Source organism: Chelonoidis abingdonii, chromosome 6, assembly GCF_003597395.2.
Source record: "Chelonoidis abingdonii isolate Lonesome George chromosome 6, CheloAbing_2.0, whole genome shotgun sequence".
NCBI lineage: Eukaryota > Metazoa > Chordata > Testudines > Testudinidae > Chelonoidis > Chelonoidis abingdonii.
In genome coordinates this window covers 97452142-97473934 of record NC_133774.1, presented here as the reverse complement: position 1 = coordinate 97473934, position 21793 = coordinate 97452142, and the positions used below count along the sequence as shown (strand labels likewise).

At 39.3% G+C, this 21793-nt stretch overlaps 1 protein-coding gene across 1 annotated transcript in view; it reads right to left on the bottom strand.

Annotated features, from left to right (window-relative positions):
• The window catches only part of PIP5K1B (phosphatidylinositol-4-phosphate 5-kinase type 1 beta), a 168010-nt gene that overhangs the window by 68132 nt on the left and 78085 nt on the right, over positions 1 to 21793 (bottom strand). The window contains exons 5-7 of the mRNA XM_032801803.2: positions 15373 to 15490; positions 10194 to 10346; positions 7713 to 8012 (exon numbers count right to left, since the gene is read on the bottom strand). Of these exons, the coding sequence (XP_032657694.1) occupies positions 7713 to 8012; positions 10194 to 10346; positions 15373 to 15490 (571 nt within the window). The remainder of the gene's footprint in view (positions 1 to 7712; positions 8013 to 10193; positions 10347 to 15372; positions 15491 to 21793) is intronic.

Here is a 21793-nt window from a genome sequence, read left to right as displayed (position 1 = left end):
CTCCTCAGATATGCACCTACACTCCCCCAACCCACCCAATTTCATCAATCGTTTAAATATTTGTCATTTCATTAAAAATAATCTGATTTTCAGTTCAAAACCATCGTCTTCATCTTTAGAACAAAAACTTCTACTTTTCCATCTTTAGCACAAAATTCTTTAAAGACTCCACAATGCAACTCTCTCCAATGTCTGTGTTATATCATTTCAATGTCTTTCACATCTTAGTGTGTAATATACACGACAAAGCTTCCACATTTTTGGACAGTTCACATTTAAAACTGGTTTCTATTAATATTTACGAAAAGATAATCATGTCTATTGGAAATTGAGACTCTGCACTATGCTTTAATAATTTATTACTTGAAGAAAAGAACAACATTGTAATGAATAGCAAGATGATTAAGAATAAAACCAAGAAATTTAGGTCACACAGTTATCAAACTAACTCTGATCCATTTTCTATTTAACAATAAGAAATAAAGCAATGTTGATTTACTGACCATCATGAAGTAAAGCAGGTCTCAAAGGAAAACCATAGGAGAATACTAAAGTATAGGAAAATACTAATGGCCAATAAGAACAAATTGATTCAGTCTCGTAGAATGCTTTATACTGGTACTGTATACTTGTCTTTTTTAAGCTTGACTATTACACATTGGAAATGCTTATTTTCATTACAGTCTTTATCTATATAATTAACACTGAGATTTTTAAAATAAGTTTAGTACACAAAATTGAAAGTTATTCTATAATCTGAAGAAAACAGTATTTTACACTGAACCAGTATCTATTATTTTCCTTCTCAGAGTCCAGCAGTTTGTATAATATATTACATGGCAAAAAGCTATGTGAAAGGAATACTGAGACTGTAATTTTAAACAAGATTATACAAAGGCAAGAAACACAAAAGTTAAAGATATTTGTCAACTTGAAATCTAGTCATTGAAATAAAAATTGTTAAAAGCAGTTTGTTGCCCCCAAATCCTCCTTGCTAGTTTTTGTGACTTTACAATCACATTTTTCCCCGCCATCTAAGACAACGTTCTTCTCTCCCGCAATTGCTGTATAAAAACACCCACACAAACCAACAAGAGAAAAAATAAAGTATGGATCTAATCCTGAAAGCTGATTTGTTGGTGGCCCCCTTGGGATCAGGGTCTAACAGACTGCACAGAAGTCCTGTGAAACATACAAATAAAATTAACTGAAAATAAGATGGAGAAATCCGCCCCCCCAACACATACACACACAATTTCTTTCAATTACAGTAAAATTAGAGTGTTACTTGTTAAAATTGTAGGTAAAAAAACCTATCAGGACAAATGTTCTATTTTTAAGTTCATGATATCTCTAGAGTACCAATAACAATGTTGCCACTGGGTATTTTATGGTTTATCTTGTCACAAATTTCCATTTGAAAAAAAATTTAAGTGAAAAATGGCCTTTTAACAAAAATTCTTAGGTTTTCCCAAAATGCAATTCCCCTTCCCCCCAAAACTAGGAGAAAAAAAATCACTCCCCTCGCACCACTTTTCCCTTCTTTCTTTCCTATTCTTTTTCCCTTTTTCAGTGATAAAGTGGGAAGGGGGGGGGGAGGAAGAGAAAAAACTTTAGGATTTTGATGAAAAATGGACACATGAGAAAACTTTTCAAAATCTGTGAGAAATATATTTATGGTTTTTCTACTAGCTGCACTAAAAATATAAATATGTTTAACTAGAGAAACAGGAAATTCTACATATACACAATGCAGCCAATTTAACATAAACTAGAAATCCCATCATTGTTTCAATGGCTAACATTACACTTCTACCTGAAATATGTTTATCTACTGTTCCACACAACAGCTAAGACTAAAAGAGCTGAAAGACAGGATAATAAAAACCATAGGTATAGTTCTTGAAATTATCTTTTTAACTTACTTTTTAAAAAATGGACTAGATTTCAAGTGGGTGTTTAACTTTTGTATTTCCTAATTTGTTGTTGAGCCTTAAATGTGCATTGAAGGTGATGGAATAGTGTTTGCCATAAGATATATAGACTGTACATTAGGATACCACAAAGGAAGCACATTAGTCTCTGCTAAATTCCTAGCAGATGCCTAAGGCACATGCTTCAGAGTTCTTAACTATTATATATATTTCTAAATGAACCTTTTCCCCAAACTACATAAGGGAGAATATCCTCCTTGTGGGTGGGTCCATGAGGCCATGTAGAGCCCCACTACAGTCAAATGGACTCCACGTGGGCAGAAGGGTCCAGATAGTTGCAGGATTTTGGCCTTAATCTTTAAAATCTTGGCCCTGCTGCTAAACAGTCCAGACAGAGAACATCATCTGAAATCTAGCACACCTCGTTATCGTTTACTTGCCAAAGTTTTAACTCTGGGGTTTCTGTGAGGTTTCAGAATTTCTGTCAAGTATAATATTTGTTTTAGGACATTGGCTGATCTCCCCCGAAACACAACTTTCAACATTTCCCCCCTCTGTCCTGTTTGTTTGGGAATAAGCTCATGAGTTGTGCCTGGAATGGAATCAGTGTCTACACAATTTGAGAGAGTGCCCTGCTGGGTACATACACTGCTTCAGGGTTTACACTGCTGAGGACTCTCAGCACTCCTCTTTCCTCTTGGATGTTTACACTCTAATGAAAAAAAGAGTGGTTCAGGAACCATTTATAAATGTGGGCAATTGACATTAGTTTAGTAATGACTTGAAAAAAAACATTACCCAGTACAGTAACTGGCAGAAGGACAAAAGAAAATGCCTGCATACATCCATGTTCTGTTGTGGGGAGCTATTTCAGTATTGCCAACTCTTGCAATTTTATTGGGAATCTCATGATATTTGGTGTTTAGCTCATGGGATACTGTGATTACATGAGAATCTCAGCTTTCATTTAAAAATAAAATCAAAAGTTTCTAGACTTCGTGATTGCTAACAAACTTTGAAAATGTGACCCAAGTGAACGCCAAAGGTTCAAAAGCCAGATAGCAAATACAGTAAAAGCTGTTTTATCAGACACTTCATCAACCAGAAAGCTCTATAAATCAACATTTCTGATCTTCACTGAAATGGCTGTTTATAGTCTGGTTGGCATGGGGCAGGAATGGGGTTGGGGTGTGGGGGGAGGGGAGGTGCCAGATCCACAGGCTGCTCACCTTAGGCAGCTCCTGGCAAGTGGCAACCTGTCCCGGCTGCTCCTAGGCAGAGGTGCTGCAGGCGACTGTGTGCGCTGCCCTGGCCTCAAGCACTACCAATGTAGCTCCCCTTGGCTGTGAACCCCAGCCAAGGGGAGCTGCCGGAGTGGTGCCTGCAGGTGGAGGCAGTGTGCAGAACTGCCTGCCAAACCTCTGTCTAGGAGCAGCCGGGACAGATGGCCGCTTGCAGGGAGCCGGCCAAGGTGAGCAGCCCATGGATCTGGCACCCCCTGCCCCATGCCCCAACCTGCTGCCCTGAGCCTCTTCCGGCACCCAAAATCTCTTCCAGAACCCACGCTCCACACCCCAACACCCTCCCTCTTAGTTAACTGGCATTTTTCCCCACTTACTGGCACCCGCTATTCCCCCCACATGCCAGATAAAAGAGCTTTTACTGTAAAAAGAATATAGAAATTATTATTTCATAAAACCCTCATGGCTATTAAACTGATCTCATGATTTTTGAACACTTGTGGTTGGCAATCCTATCGTTTCCAAAAAATCACGGCTATAAAGTGCAGAGTTTTTCCTTCCTCAAAATAAAGCTGTCTCAGTTCCCATTCAAGAACAAACATATGAGTAGTTGAGTAAATGGTTACTAGACAGCAGTATGCATCCTACCAGGTAACAACAGGGTACTTCAGGGTCTTGTGATTAGTATTCTAGTCCCCCTCACCTACCCAGTTAGGTCCCTCATCAGAACCCCATTGACTCATAGAATATCAGGGTTGGAAGGGACCTCAGGAGGTCATCTAGTCCAACCCTCTGCTCAAAGCAGGATCAATCCCCCAGACAGATTTTTGCTCCAGATCTCTAAATGGCTCCCTCAAGGATTGAACTCACAACCCTGGGTTTAGCAGACCAATGCTCAAACCACTGAGCTATCTCCCCCTGCCTCCTTGAAGTTAATGGAAATTTTGATGAAATCCTGGATTAGACTTTTCTTTTCTTTCACCTGCAAATTTCAGATTCTAATCTGAATTTAACCCAGATTCAAATTTAAAGTAAACGATCACCTGAAATAGCAGAGTTTCACTTCATTCCATGCAAACACAAAGTGATCCATTAATTGTAGAAAAACTGATGCAGATAGCTACTCTTCCTCCCCCACCCCTCTCCCAGTGACATACATCAGGCAAAAATTTGGCTCTAGATACAATTTAATTTTAATACATCTTGACAAAGCTTAAAGTCTGATGTTGCATAATTTGCTACTGTAAATCTTACATTGTATATTCCCTCACCTTTATATATAATATGCTGTATACATTATTTATGGAAAACAGGTATTGTAATAAGCAATCGCAATAAACGAGAGCGGTGTTTTCTGAAGAAAGGGGTGTGTCTACCTGAGGGGGGGCACTGCAAAAACAAAAACAAAAAAAAAAACAAAACCAGAAAATCCTAGCCAGGATGAGATGGTGAAAGTGGGAGCAGACACCTCTCAGTAGTGTTTTTAGAGTCTGAGATTTGGTTTTTAAAAATGTAACTCCCTAGCTCCTACCATTGCAAAAGTAAACCTTGAAAATGTGAATCACATGCAACTGACACATGAATGTCTGCCTGAGTTTGCAGAGAGCCTGAAACAATCATTCTGACGTGTGAGTAGCCACAACTCCTCAATGAGTTCTAACCCAGATGTCAATGATAATACATGAAAATGTAAACAATGTTAACTATTACACTGTTCATCTCCCTTTCTGCATGGTTTGATTAAGTATTCTGAAAGTTTATGTAATCTATTCTAAATGATTGTTCATACTGGGTAGGCCTCTAACACCACATGGGCAGGACTGAAGTGGTAGCAGTTGGTTTTAGGGTGACCAGATGTCCCGATTTTATAGGGACAGTCCCAATATTTGGGGCTTTTTTGTTTGCTTGTTTGTTTTTTAAATATGGGCTCCTATTACCTCCCATCCCCTGTCCTGATTTTTCACATTTGCTATCTGGTCACCCTACTTGGTTTAATTTTTCTGAAGGGCAGGTTCATCTTTAAAAAGTTTGAGAACCACTGAACTAGTGTAAGAGAGCATGATAATCTGCATTTTGGTCCTCCTTTTTGTCTACCTTCATGTGTATGAATAAATGTTATTTTTGGTTTGGGGTAGAGGGATAAAAATCAACACAGACGTGGACTCATAAGAAGATGTACATACAAAATATAAAATCTATAATCTTAGAGCTTATCGTCACTACTATGCTAAATCAGCACCACTGTACTGATGTAGTGGCCTCGATGTAGCGCATCTGGTGAAGGCGCATTATGTCGATGGGAGAGTGCTCTCCTGCTGACAAAGCGGTGTCTACACTGCGCTAAGTTGATGCAAGTCACGCCGCTCAGGGCCTGTGTTCCCTCTAATTTTTCCCCAACCATGTGTGGAATGAATTTTGTTATATGCACCAACATGGAGGTGATGTGTGACACATCACCTCCATATTGGTGCACATAAAATTCATGTGGTGGGGGTGGGGCCAAGAGATTCGGAGCATGGGAGGGGGCTCAGGGCTGGGGGAGAGAGTTAGAGTATGGGGAGATGAGGGCTCTAGGGCTCAGGGCTGGGCCATGTAGGCTCTAGGGTGGGGATGAGGGATAGGGGTGTGCAGGCTCTGGGGTGGAGTTGAGGGGTTTGGGGTACAGGCTGCCCTGTGGGGGTGGGAAGAGAGAATGAACTCAACCCAGCTCTCCCCCCCTCCCCCCCCGCAGCAGCACCTGGGCTGAGGGAGAGGGAAGTTCCTCTCCTCGCCATGGCAGCTCCGGGGTTAGGCTGGGGCTCTGGGAGGGGCATCTTCCCCTGCCATGGCAGATCCATGCCAGGGCATGTCCCCCGGCCACAGCAGGTCCCTCCATGCCAGGGCTGGATTGGGGTCCATGGCTGGGCTAGGTTGGGGCCAGGGGGAGAGAAAACACAGCTGCGCAGCTTAAAGGGAACTTAGCTCAGGGCATGGTTTTTTCACACCCCATAGCAACGTAACTTACGTTGACTTAAGTGGTGGTGTAGACAAACCCTTAGTATTCAAAGACCTGCTTCTCCACCCTTTGTGACAACAACAAATCCTAACTCTGCCTTTAAAAACCTCAGGCTATTTTTTTTTTTTTTTTTTTACAGTTAAATTAAGGTGATGCTGTGAAAACCGATGTTTAGCCCTTACCTCAACATAGACTTCACGCTGAGAATACATCATGATTTGAAGTACAGTTCCAGTAAGAAACCCCTTCACATATTATAATCAAATTACTGATTCTTGTTTTTAATCTAATTTTCAGTCTATTTCTGTCTTTTAAACAAACAATCTGTTTACCATTTTCTGTACACCAGATTTTTCTTCTCAAAGCTTTGATTGTGTAATTAACTTTTCTGACAATTGGGGGCAGAAAAGAGCATCTGGATTTTCAGATGTGACCCGCTGGTGCACTCTGCATTATTGCTAATGCAGAAACTCGGGACATGCTCACCGAGGAACTCTAAAGGAACAGTGCCCTTTGTTAGAAAAGTGTCTGACAGTGAGTATGCAGCTGACTGTTAGATCACCCTGGTTTACTTACAAAGCACAAGCCATTTCGGACACTCATTTGTTAAACAAAAGGTAGCATTCATGTTCAATAACAAGACGACATACAGCAGCACAGGTGGCAGCAAACAACACAGTGCTGTGAGGGATGCCCTTTCTAGGCTATGAGCTCATTCCATCCATGCTGCTGTTTTCTCATCGAACTGTTAAGGACTCCTATAGAATCCAGTTTTCTTCTTGGGAATCTCCCCTATTTTCTCTTTTGTGCTCACTCTCCCTTTCACAGCAACTACCCTTATGGCAGAAGATCCCTCCACTGTCACCAGTGCCATCCTCCCAGTTGGACAGAGGGGCTTCCTAAGAGCAAGGCCAGACATTCTCACCCTCCTCTTGAAAAGACATGCAGTATGTTCTCCTCCCTACCCTGCCAGCCTTGGACCAGAAGCGACCTCCTGGCTCATCAAGTCCAGTTCTTGCTCAAACAGGCGCTCTGTCATATAATGCTTATGGGATTATGCTCTAGAACTAAACCAGAATCTGCTGCAATTGGAGTTTCATTCCCTTTGTCAACTTCTGTTAGCTACTGCACAGATTCATTTAACAAAGCAACATACAGCACGGACAAGCCTGTAGATATTTTTGCACATTTGAGAACAGTACAACAATTATACTTGCTATATCTCACAGAACAATTAAAAAAATCCCAAAGTACAAAATCTGAGTTCTAATCCTCTTTTTTATGGTCTTCTAACAGGAATTCATCACAGAAAGCAGTTTACTGTTACACAGCAACCCATGTAAAATCTCAGCAGCTGGAGATAGAACACTTATGCCATTTTAAAAAAATAACTGCAGTTGGAAACTGTCTATAATTAAATTGCATCAGAAGGCTTCACTGGTTTGAATGATTTACAAAGCTAGATTCTGTTCTCAGTGTTCTCTAGTATAAATCTGGATTAAACAAATGTGAATGTCACTTTAAAGATCAATTTTTACTTACTCGGCAATCCCTCTGTAGTGTTTTCATCAGTGCGCTGTATGTTTCTGAGTCAAAATACAGTCCTTCATGCATCTCTTGCAAGAAATCCAAGTCTTTAAATGTGGGGTTGGACTTCTCTCTTTCTTTTCTTGATGCTCTCCGTTTATAAGTAGAGCCTTTCAAGTCATATGTGAAATGCATTTTCATTGCCCGAGGCAAAACATTGTTCATCACAACGATTCTGATGTTAATGCCCCCCGACTGAACACAGTATAGTCCATAAAATTTTGGTAACAGAGTCCTTGGATTCTGGTTCAAATTCTTAAAATAAAAACAAAAGTTAAAATAGATTTTTATAAACATCCACATTTTAGAGGGATTTTCACACTTAAGCATATTAACATTGAAAAAGGGGTGTGTGTTACTTTATATTCTAAACAATTCACTTGGCCAGTTAGTCATTCTCTCTATACCACTGGCCCCAACTTGAAAAAGCTAGCACAAGCCAGGAGAAAAGAGACTATGTTTAAATGAAATTGAGGGATCTGTGTGACAGAAGTGTCAGGGCCAAAAATCGAAGAAAGACCCAGGACATCCCAAAAGCCAGGCCATGTCTCCCTACACCTGTGCACCGAGGAGGCGAGAGCAGTGGTGTAGAGGGAAGAGACATGGCCTGCTAATTCCATTTTATGTCACTTTTGGCCACGTAGTTCACTCTGTACATTTTAAGCTTCTGACATGACCACATTTCCTCTCTGTACTGTCTTGAAGACAACCACAGAGTCTTTCATCACTGCACACCACAGGGTTTCTTTGTCCTCTTGCATGGGATCTATTTAAATTAGGTCAATAGCATAGCAGAAACTCAGCATTTTTGCTGTATTTGGCCTTAATGTGCCATCATAAGAAGGCTTTTGACTGAGTCTAGAGATGGCTGAAGACTTTTAGCAGAACAACCCTCTCACCCAAAGATTTTTTTTAAGGTGTTTGGATCCCGTTTTATTCAAGTCACCTCTGGTTTAGGTTTTGGGAAACAAAAGTGCAACCCAGTGAGGTTTTGCAAAACCAGACTTACTGCCAATTTTGGCCATGTTTATTATAACCCAGATTACTTTTTTGCATTCTGAAGTAGATCCTTTTATGACATCACAGCCTGCCAAAATGGAAATCGTATTGTATCCCAAATTCAACAGCAGGCAAAGCATTTAGCAGGAGTGAAGAAGAGATGGGAAGGCAAGAACCGTATTTTAGACACTCATATCTTCAACCACTATCAACATGAGAAACAGGTGAAGAAATAATTTTTATTTTAAGTCTGTTATGGTTAAAAGTCCCCCTTTACAACTAAAGAAAGTTCCTCCTTAAGAAGCCTCAATACAGGAATTGCATGAATTAAACCTTTTTATTTTGGTAAATGCTTGTGTGTATAATGTTAACTGTGTGATTGGTTAGTTCACAAAAACAAAAGCAGAAAAACTTTCATAATGTGTATTTGCATGATGGCCAACTCAGACATAAATCAAACAGATAATGATTAACAATGAAGACTACCAGCTATGATATATTTTCTGAATCTTTGAATGAGTGAAGTCTCTTTACACAAAACATTCAAACTCAGTTACTTTATGTTAGCTTAATACCACCACCATCAGATAATTACTGTACATTTCAAATAAATGGGGTGGAAAGTGTCCAAGAGTGATTTTTAAAAAAAAATTTTCTTTAAAGAAAGGATATTGGGAGATTGGGGACACATCTGTTCACTACAGGCCCAATCCTGCAAGGTGCTGACCACCACCTGAGCGGCGTTGAGGGACTTGCCTCTTCATGGGAGCTCAGTGGCTATCAGGAAAAATGCAGCCTCTTGCAGAATTTAGTCCTATTTGTTTCTGACGGTCAGTTCATTCACTTTGCTGATAATTGGCCCATATTAAAGAGACAGTTAACTTAGTTGAAGCCCAAAAATATATCTGGTTAAAAATAAATATTTTTAAAGAGTTAGATAAATAAAAATTTTTCAACAAAACGTTATTGTGCTAATATAGGAAAACCCAAAATTAAAGCAGGGTTTATGAAGGGAAATTGACCAATCTAGTTTCTTTGGCCCCCTTGAATGAAACGCAAAGGGCAAACAAACATAAATGAAGAAAAATAAATTAGACTTTTTAAAAGTGCTTTCCATTTTAATACTAAATTATTAGGAACAAAGATAAGGATTATATTAAAATGTAACCATCTTGATACAGTCCCTTTAGTATTTAGGGTAACAGTGACCTTGACTTTTAGGTTAAATTACTTTTTGCTGGTGAGTGTATGCCCACAATGAAGTTGTTTTTAAAGTGCAAGATTTATAAAAATATTAAGATAAATATTAAATAAAAATCAACAAAAATACTGGAAGACAATCAATGAAATTATTCATAAATAAAAGGAGATGTGAAACATGAAGGATATGGAAAAAATGTATGGAAGTAGAAAAATTAATGATCTGCAGTTACTCACCATGTAGTAACCTGGTAACAGCTTCTGAAGAAACTCAGCCTCTTTGTGTTGAACTGTTTTGATGATGAACTCATCATCACTGGTTACAAAAAATAAAGACCCGCTGGCACCAGGGTTGGATAATTCTATTAAAGGCTCACTGCAGATTGAATACTGAAACAAAGACAAAATGGAGTTTGCAGCCAATACAGGTGGTTTTCAATATAAAAATCTTTAAAAAGAATGGCTGGTACAAGGGGGAGGGTGGGGGGACAGCAGTAAGGAAGATGGTTAAAGTTCCTCGATTCTCAAGCTGCCACAGCCCCTGCATAAGTTAGAACAGATAGATCATACAACAGTTGAGAACTGGAAGAGCATGGACATGTTCCATGACCACCAAATTATGGTGAGGAGACAGCCCTCTTCCTCAAGAATACATACTGCAATTTGCCTTTACATTAGATAAAATGTAGAAGATAGAACACTTTTAGCTGATGGGAATCAGATGTCTTATAGAGAAAAATAGAAAATCTCTATATTCATAAATGTTTTACTGCATCAATGTTAATTCACATTTCAGGCCCCCACTCAACTCTTTCAGTATCCGTCTCCTCTCTAAACCCAGTAATCGAGGGATTTTCATTTGTAATAAACTGAAGAGTGGGATTAATATGCTAATAAAAAAAAAATCTTGGTTAAGAATCTCTTTTCCTCAATCTAAAAAAGCAGGTATATAGTTAAGATCAATAACTTCATACACATTGAAATTGTAGCACAGTAACATTAATAAGGCACTGTCCCTCAAACAAATAAACTATACTTAAAAGAAGATGTGTTTTAAACTATTTGTACCAGGAGAATCACTCTTAAAATAGCAGCATGTTTACTGGTCTTTTTACAACTGCAAGAGTGACTGTTCCTTAACTAGTTGCCCTTTCCACCAGGACTATCAAGAAAAGTGCCTGAAAAGGGCTGAGCTTCATTACAAGAAATCATTTTTTATTAACCAAATCCGGGTATTATTGAATTCAAAAGGAGTTCTGCCACTATTTCAGTGGGATGAGGATTTGGTCCTACAGACATCAATAGACGATGCTGTGGACCAGAGATGTCCAAGAACAAGGGGGTTGAGGTAGGAAGAGGAATGGAACAACAACTATGATTAGGGGAAAATATAGTTTAAAAAATAAATGTTTGCTCTGAGTTCAAGTGTTTCACTATGTAGTACATATTTTTAAAAAGATAACGCATCAAATTTTCACTTTCATTTTAGTAAATGTTACTCTATACACCTTTGAATCAAGAGGGTCTTTACATTATGTTGCTATCCACATTTCTAGTCCATCCTGCCAACATATGCAGCCTCAATAGTGAAAAGTATTATTGCTATGAGGTTTTAAGCCAATTATTTGGAAAATTAAAATATAATAAATTACATTATTATATGACATGCATCCAACAAAGCTCCAATAAGTCTCTTAGTCTATAAGGTGCCACAGGACTCTTTGCTGCTGTTAATAAATTACATTATTACAATAAAATAGGGATGGCCGATAAGGAAAATCACAAATCCAGAATTATATCTTATGAGACAAGGATCTGATTTTATCCTTGGATTTGTTTTTTTTGCAAAATAAAAGCCTAACTCTCAAAGTTTTGCTCAACCAAACCCTGAGCCTTTTGCTCAAGACTGAGAAGAGAAAGATAGTTTGTGATCAACATACTGACATGCTGAATACCAGTGTTTTGTATACTTTCCAGTCACCATTTATTTGTACAAGCTGTGCAAATTTATTTTTTCCCTTCATCCTGCTTCCTGCAGCGCTTCCATACTGTATCATTTGGAAGAAGGCAAAGCTACAACAGCTGTCCCCCGCCAATGCAAATTAACAGAGTAAACCTACTTAGTGTTGCTGAGATACTTTTCCTTCCATCTCTCTCCTCCCTCTCTCTTGAACAGGAACCACAATAAAAGAGCAATCTCACTATTTTCAGTTGCTTTATTGCAGCCTGAAAGGAAACTGATTAAGACAACAGAATTTTGAATCATATCTTGTATAGTGGACAGGGGGTTGAGGTAAGAGGCTGTGAATGAGGAGACTGATTTTATTGTCAACTGATTTTAATTAATAAATCCAACTCCTTCAGAAGCAAATAAAGTAGTAGCAGCGCTAAAACCATTATAGCCCTTTCTGGAAACACAGAAAATGGTTCAGGTACTTTCTTCTGGCCTAACACTGTGCATGTTATAACTAGAGAGAAGATGGTCAAATCTGGATTGGTTTTAAACAAATTCAAGGCTGAGTATATAACAGCAGAAAAATCTCAAGACATTCTCATGAGATTTCTGCCATTTTTTGTCAAGGATTTCAGTCATATCCAAACTGGAAAAAACTGGTTCCAGCCAGTTGTTTCTGATCTCATTATTACAATCCAATCTCCCCTGGAATTCAGGGTTCCACTTGTGATCTCCCTCATTATAATATGTGGCCCAAGAGACTCTTTAATTGAATCCACAGAGATGAATAAATCAAAAGGCTATAAAAACGACGCACTGCCTACAGTGGTGATTTGCCCCCATTATAAATATCAGTGGTTAGCCAGAGGGAAAGCTGAACTGGTGCAAATCTAAAGCCACAAATTCCACCAGTGTCGTTTACTCCTGCTTCAAACTGGGTTCAGTTGCACTGGTACAAATTGGTTGTGACAACTTTCCCATCTGCACTGGGGTAGCTTCCCTGGTGGCCAGCCACTGATGGCTGAAATCCACAGTGTAGACAAGGCCTAAGACTACAGTGTCTCCAGATTCATCTTTTTAAAAGGATAGGGCAAGGCAGATTTGCCCTTAGACTTTAAGGTCAGAAGGGATAATCATGATCATCGAAGCTGACCTCCTACACATTGCAGGTCACAGAACGTCACCCAACCAATCCTGTAATAGACGCTTAATCTCTGACTGAGTTTCTGAAGTCCTCAAATCATGGTTTAAAGAATGAAAGTTACAGAGAATTCGCCATTCACACTAGTTTAAACCTGCAAGTGACCCATGCTGCAGGGGAAGGCGAAAACACCACCAAGGTTTCTGCCAATCTGACCCATTGGAAAATTCCTTCCCAATCCCAAATATGGCAATCAGTTTAAGTATTCTATAAACAAGCCTTTGTGAAACCTAAAGCCCAACAAATATTTCCATATAACTAATACAAATATCCCAATGGAAAGTTTTACTTTAATTTGAAGTTAGGATCAGTATAAGGCACCCAAGCATTAGCATAATGGTCCTGTATTTGGGTTGCCAACTTTGCAGGCCAATATTTTTATTTTAAAAACTAACTAGGCTAGTTTCACAGTCCAAGATGAGAGAAATATATTAAACTGGATAGAGATGGTCTAGAAATATTTTGATTCTTTTATTAAACCAATTTTGGTGTGTGTTTCACTTAAGATAATTGACAAATAGCTTATTAAAAATCTTTCAGCTGTGAAGAATCTCAGTTGTTAACACAAGTAAAAATATTTGTAAAAATGCAGATTTTTTTAAAACCCTACATTGAACCTTTAAGCACAAGACACGCAAAAAGCTGCTGGACCTCCATATTGGGGGATACATAGCTCTGAAGTGAACTGGCAATGTGAAAAATGATCTGATCTTGCCCTCTTAACAAATGGGGAAGACACCCTACACAGACCCCTCACAACCTTGCCAGCAGCAGATCTGTAGGGGAGGAAGATCTTGGACCATCCTTTTTTTCTGACAGTGTTGGTCCCCACGAGGAAGGTCAGACCTGTCTACCTAACAGCAAGGTTGTTATATTTTCACATTCAAGCACGTGCATGAGATACACAGTACGAGTAGGGCCCTACCAAATTCCCAGCCATGAAAAACATGTCATCACGGACTGTGAAATCTGGTCTCCTGTGAAATCTGGTCTTGTGTGATTTTACCTTAGACTATACAGATTTCACACTGGGAGACCAGCGTTTCTCAAACTGGGGGTTCTGACCCAAAAGGAGTTTCAGGGGAGGTTCGCAAGGTTATTTTGGGGGGGGGTTGTGGTATTGCCACCCTTACTTCTGCGCTGCTGCCTTCAGAGATGGGCAGCCAGAGAATGTCAGCTGCTGACTGAGGGCCCAGCTCTGCAGGCAGCAATGCAGAAGTAAGGGTGGCAATACCATACCATGCCACCCTTACTTCTGCAGTGGCTCTGCCTTCAGAGCTAGGTTCCCAGCCAGCAGCCACTGCTCTCCAGCTGTTCAGCTCTGAAGGCAGAGCTGCCACCAGCAGCAGTGCAGAAGCGTTGCCATACCACAACCCCCACTATGATATCTTTGTGACTACCCCACAACTCCATTTTGGGTCAGGATCCCTGCAATTACAACATCATGAAATTTCAGATTTAAATAGCTGAAATCATGACATTTACTATTTTAAAAATCCTATGACTGTGAAATTGACCAAAATGGATCATGAATTTGGTAGGGTCCTAAGTATGATTATTAAGGGCTTCTCTACACTAGAAATGATACAGTGGTACAGTTTCAGCTGCATGGCTGTAGCATTTCAATGTAAATCCTATCTATGCTGAAGGGTGCGGTGGTTGTGTCACTATAGGTATCCTCCTCTCTGAGAGGTAGTAACTAGGTCAATGGAAGAATACTGAGTTACTAAGCTGGGCTGACTTAACTTTTTATTGTAGACCAGGTCTAAGACTGCAAATCAAAAGGAACAGAACAGAAAGTAGCTTTTACAAGAGTATCAGTGTCTTTCTCAGGTCATCTCTTTTTCCATGTCAAGGTTAGAACAGATGTATGTAAACACTATTTTCTTATGAAGTACATAAATAAGGCAGTTAGCATATGAGAGCACTCAGTTAGAATTCAATTAGCAAAATTCACATGAGTTTTTAAATCTAATTATAATATTTGTGTAGAGATAATTACCTGAACTAGCAGCAATACTCTAGGTATTAAACTATCAATTAACATGGCAGGTTTTATAGCAATCACTTAAAAGCTGGAGAATTAAAAAAAAGTTTTGCCAAAAGCTAAATTTATACACCAGTTACAAATTCTAAAAACTTCTACTCCTCTTTAGAACATTGTTAGCCATCCCTCTCCTCTGCTATAAACTAGAATAGTGTTCACATCACTTTTTTTATTATTATTATTAAAGTTCAGGGGAAAATTATAAAATTCTTACCAAGTAATCATCAGGCTTGATACCAAAAAGTTCTCTGAAGTAACGGAAAGCTAGAGGGGCATAGGTCTTAAATCTGAAGTCGGGGTAATGATGAGCAGGGGTCAAATTGCTGCCTTCACTACATTGAAAAGATAAACAAAGAAAACAGCAATATTACAATACATTTTTTAAAACCACTTCTTTTTGCAGCTAGTTTTCCTTTAATACTTCCCACCATGATCAGTGGCATCCTGAGACAAAAGTCACTCGAAGGAGTTTGAAATAATGTAGAATCAAATGTTAATGTAAAAGTGATGCCAGGAAAACAGCAGTCTTGTGTCCTCTCCTTACCCTGAGGGAAGTAACCATTATCATCATCAGTCACACCATCTGTGGGTTAAGGTACTATTTATACCAGCATCTCAGCCTTCTATGTTCCCTCAGTGTTATTCTCTCTCTTGCAAACTAGGTCATGACACTACTGTTGGCTCCCTCAACCCTATAACTTTGTAGTCTGCAACCAGTTACTTACATAGCTGGCTCTACACCTGGTTTTGGGTCTGCAGAACACATGGTAAAAAACCTCCATTAATTACTGTGCTCAGGTAAAAATGTTTTTCCCCTACCACAGGTGCAGGCTAGCATGACTGTGGGCTGAACTGGTTAAAGGAAAACAATTTCAGTGTGAACAGAGTACCCTAATCATGAGCATGTTACTGGATTGGCTATTCCACAACCCCCACCTTCCTCCTCCCCTCCACCCGACACAAAAAACAAAGAAAACCCCACCTTTCTTGGGCAGGACATCCCAGAGTGCATTGCCTCACGTACTATGATTCAACTCTGGATGCATGTCCTGTGGGAATTCTATCCCATGCTAAGTGAGGATGGAATAACTGCCCAGATACATTGATACAAGACGTGTTTCAGCAACGTAGTAGGATGTGTACCCAGACAGTTATGGTGGATAGTTGCTGTGTTAACACAAACTGAACTGTGTAACTTGTAACCAGATACAAAATAGCAGATAAAAGTTGTAATGCAGACAGGGTCTAAGACATAATGCCCTAATTTGATCATTTCAGCCATACATTGTGTATCCAAAAGTTCATTTACCTCTGCATAAATTTGTTTACAGTAGAAATATCTAACATAAAAGTATAAATAGCTAGTAATAAATGTAAATATTTGAACATCCTGGTTTTTTATACTCTAAATTGTTTTACTACCAGAATTGAAACAGATGACCTGAAATATATTCTGAATATATGCACTGAAATTATATTATAATAGTAACATATTGTGATGGAAGAAGTTCATTCAGCTCCTCTACATCTATCTTTTATTATCAGGCAAAAGTAGAAAAAACTGAGGTTAACTCAATTGTGCGAGCTGGAAAAAAAGTTCTGAGTCTCCACAAAACTGACCCCCAAAACTCTCGAGCAGGAGATCAAAGATAAGGGGATAAAAGGAATAAAAGAACCGATGAAACTACAGGCTAAAAGTATTGTATCAAAGAAAAAACTCTGACTGGCTAGCTAGTCCCTACCCTGGTTGCTAGCTGCTAATAAAAGCAGCTTTTTCAAAATGAACTATTTTGCAGATTTTATAGGATGTACAGCACATACCGTCTTAGATACAAAATCAATTCCATTCATCTGTTTGTTGCTCCTAAAATGTCATGGCAAAGGAAAAATAGTTATGATTGCCTGACAACACCAATTATATGTCCCTATTTTCCATTGGTTTTAACTTGGCCAAACTTCAACTATTTGGGCTGAAACCGTCCAAACTCGGTGTATGCCTCAGGCTAATCTTTTGGGGGAAATGTTTAATCAAAAATGGTTCCCCATTATAAGATTAGGGAAAAACTAAACTGTTTTGTCCATGTTGAACTCTTACCACAATTTCATAAGGAAGCTCCAGTGCCTCCATGCTTTAATTTGAAATATGGGAGGGGAATTGTCCTGATATTGGGGATGTATGTGCCTTTTGCTGTTCTTACGTAAGAACACTCAAATTTGGCCAAGTATAAGCCTCTGAAAAAGTCACACATGGTCAGCAAAGACATATCAGAATCTAGCAGCTACATTTTCCAAAGATTCCATCTACACTGAGCACGGTCCAGCCCTGGTGCTGTCCAAAAAAACAAAAAGCTCGGGATAACTTGCATTAACTGGTAAAATATCTATATCTATCTATACATATATATCATGACCAAGTGTCATATCGTAATAAGGTTGTGGAAACCAGAGTTACTCTGAGACATGTCTTTAACACCAAGACACCTGCAAGTCCTTACATCATACTGGATCTAAAAGGACCAGTGGCACGGAGCATGCAGCATTTCTCCAAGATTCCGAGGCAGAGTGGAGAATCCTTTAAAGTTGGGTTACAGAAGGGAAAAGAATGATTAGGCTGCATAAAATATCTGTCAGCTTGGCTGTTACTGCCAGTATTGCTACAGTAACTGCATTGGCCCTAGTAGTGGGGAGACAGGTTATGGATTTGCATAGGGGTGTTTATGAGGACAGGAGAGACTATTTGCATGGAGTTCCCAGAGTAGCTTCACACTACCCAAATGTAGAGCAGCCATAGGTTCCCTTGCCATATGCTGGGCAGGCCAACTGCCCTCAGGATCAACTGGCTCAGCCAATTTGTGTTCTGTAAAATGAGCACTCATGCTCACTGCCATTTAAACTGCATCCAGAATCTGGTCCTAAAAATGAATTACTGTACTGTAACCCTCTCTGACACATCACAGTTGGCTCCTAAAAGCAACATGCTGTAAACTTCCTTCTGGATAGCCCAATATGAATAACAAGAGCTTTGCCCGTCACATCCTGCCCCAAAGATAAGTGTGGAGAGGAGTGGAGGCTGGGAAGGTATCTTCTCATCCCTGCACATGTGCTATAATGGTTAGTGAAAGAAAACAGTTTAAGCGGTTTAAAGGCACAGTGCAAAGACACGGTAACTTACTGAAACTGACTGAGTCAAACATGCAATACACACAAGCTTGGGCCAAATTCTGCTTAGATACACCAAGGTAAATATTAAGTAATTGCACTGAAATCAGTGGAGTTATTCCTGCTTTACAGCAGTATAACCCAGCAGAACTTGGTCCATTATGTTGAGTTCTTAACTAACCAACTTTTCTCTCTTGGTGTTTTTACCACATGAATCTCTTACTGTTGGTATCCTGAAATAATACTATGTTTTGCTATGGTTACTAAACTATCAAACAGATGGTGTAGTTTACTTGAGGGGTGGAGAACTACACAGAGGTTATTTCTTTTCTGTTATTGATTAATCATAAAACAATTGTTGGCTATCTTTCCACATTTTTTTTTTTTTTTTTTTTTACACAATACCGTAACTGTCATATGGTTTTGCTTGCTAGAATGCAAGAAGTGTTGTTTCATTGCACTTCAAGTAGTCTGGATCTACAGCATCGCACTCCCCATCAGTACCCGGCCGGGGCAAGGGAAACTAATGATCCAACCAGCAGACCAAATTTGGTGATGAATGCTGGTCACATGATGCCTCAGGCACATTGCACATATGCTAAAAATACCACCACTGTAACAATTCTCCCACTACTATGATAATGTGGCATCAGGAGTGCACAGAACTCTATGAAACTTCACTGCCTGTATCACTCCCATCAGGCCTGGGTGCAGACAAGGGACCAGTCAAAGGGGAGATGAAATGATCAGGACAACCCGTAAAGAAAAAGTGCTGCTGCAAGTGGACACATACATTATATAGCAACATGGGAGTTCAATTAATATTCTGGATGCGGCTACAGCTAAATCACATTGGAAACCTGAAGCTAGTGCAAAATGTGGCTGCTTGCTTGTTAAGCTTATTTTCTCATCATCATCACATACACCTCTTACATAGCTCAAATTTGCCAATGATGCCCTAATCACAGAGAAGGGAATAATTCAAATTATCATCAAACTCACCTTAGCTAATCTAGGGAGACGCCTTAGGCTGTTCCTAGGGTTTTGCCTGCTTTGCCTCGGTCACTACTTCCTTTGCCTTGAGAAAGAGAAATTCCTACTACTTTGATATCCTAGGTGACCAACAATCTGCTGGTGACACTCAGGAATAATCTACATTGTACTTTCCAATGGGACTCAACAGTGGAGCTCCCTATGTTACTATGAAGGGTCCTGCTCTTGCAATTCATATAACTAGTACCTTATTACTCCTATTCAATATCATTTTAGACAGGCAGATAAATATAAAATTTACAAAGAGACAAGACTCAGACTTCCCATCTCCTTATACACCTTAATGCACAGAAATTGTAGATTCAACAATTTGTCTTAAAAGACAAATGGATTGCTACTCCTGAATCTAATGGAGGAAGATCATCATTAATAAATACCCTTTCTAGAAAGATCCTTTGTTTCAGTCAAGGAAACTGACTATATCTAATTCTCTCTTGCTTACTGACTAGTAAAACCAGACAGCAAGTCAAATTACTTGCTGCATCTGGCTATACCTTTAATTGATATCTTTCTGTGTGTTGTCTTTGGATGACTGGACAAGAAGATGCTAGTAATTTTTTTTTGTTTTAAACACACAATAAACTCTTTCAATACAAGCAAGCCAATTTGCTCCTCATACCCTCATTCCATTTTTAAAACAGAAGACATTTGTCTTATCGCTACCATTAACACAAGAACCACACAGGCATTTGGAAATTGCATTTGTAAGCGTGTATGCAGGAGTGTTTTCATATTTGGTAACTAACCTGTTATGGCTTTCACAATTTCTTTTTTATATAAATGTCAAACAAACCAAACTGGGGGGGAGGAAACGTGGGGGGAATGGAATAGATTATTCCACTTCTGTGCTATTAATTCAATAACAAGTGCTTATAGTAGTTTTTGTGAAGGCAAGTTTCACTTGATATTTAAAAGAATAACTTGGGCTCTGAAGTCTTTACAGATAGCTATGCAGACTCCTACTGGGTACATGCACCGTCTTTGTAATAACAACAGCCTCATCCAAGTAGGGCTATTATTTTGGTTTTTGAAATAGTGAAGGGTTTGGTTACATGACAATATAGAAGTGGTAATTTACTTCTTGTAATCTGAAAAATTCTTGGTGAAGTATTAAACATATTTATCTGGTTAGCATCTACATATTTTCCCCAGAATATATCACACAGAAAAAGCATATACAAAACTCATCAATTATAGACACTCACAAACCACGAGCATGGAACATGAATAATTCCCACTGGCACAACTACAGCATGTGGGGTAAAGACTGGATTTCATCCAGGCAATATATTACGAAGTTTGAGATTTTCTTTAAGAAAATCATAGACTATCAGGATTGGAAGGGACCTCAGGAGGTCATCTAGTCCAACTCCCTGCTCAAAGCAGGACTAATCCCCAGACAAATTTTTGCCCCAGATCCCTAAGTGGCCCCCTCAAGGATTGAACTCATAACCCTGGATTTAGAAGGCCAAGCTCAAACCACTGAGCTATCCCTCCTTGCTTTAGATTAGTTTAGCCCCAAGTCGTCTTCCACATAAACAATGGATTTACATTATCAGACCAGATCAATTTTTTAAAAAATATGGCTGTCATAGAACCATAGAAATGTAGAGTTGGAAAGGACCTCAAGTAGTTATCAAGTCTGGCCCCTCTGCGATGAGACAGGACCAAGTCAACCTAGATTATCCTTGACAGGTGTTTGTCTAACCTGTTCTTAAAAAGTTTCCAATGATAGGGATTCCACAACCTCCCTTGGAAAATTATTCCAAATCTTAATTACCCTTTAGGTTAGATTTTAGAAAAAACTTCTGAATTATGATCTCCCTTGCTGCAGATTAAGCCCATTACTTCTTGTCCTACTCTCATCTGACATGGAAAACAAATTGATCACCTTCTTTATAACAGATCTTAACATATTTGAAGACTTATCAGGTCCCCTCTCAGTCATCTTTTCTCAAGATTAAACACTGCCTATTAACAAATACATACCTTGTTTTAGTGATGTCATTTCTAATGTTTCTGAGGACTGTATTTTATGTTAGAGACAATTTGTGGGCTTATGTTCAGATTACATTTTAGCCCACATGCAAACTGCAACACATACTCAACTAGGAGCTTGTCCACACGAACACTTAGTTTGCAGCAAGCTGGGGTGTAAATCTACCTACACTAGCCTGCTGCACATTAAGCGTCCAGGTGGATCCTGCTACCATGCACTAGAAGCTTCCTAATGCACTTGAAACAGGAGATCAAAGTGCGCTAGTGCAGTGCTTCTCAAAAGTGGGCTGCCACTTTTTCAGGGAAAGCTCCTGGTGGTCCAGGCTGGTTTGTTTACTTGCCGCACTCACAGGTTCGGCCGATCGTGGCTCCCACTGGCCGCTGTTCGCCGTTCCACACCAATGGGGGCTCCGGGAAGGACATCC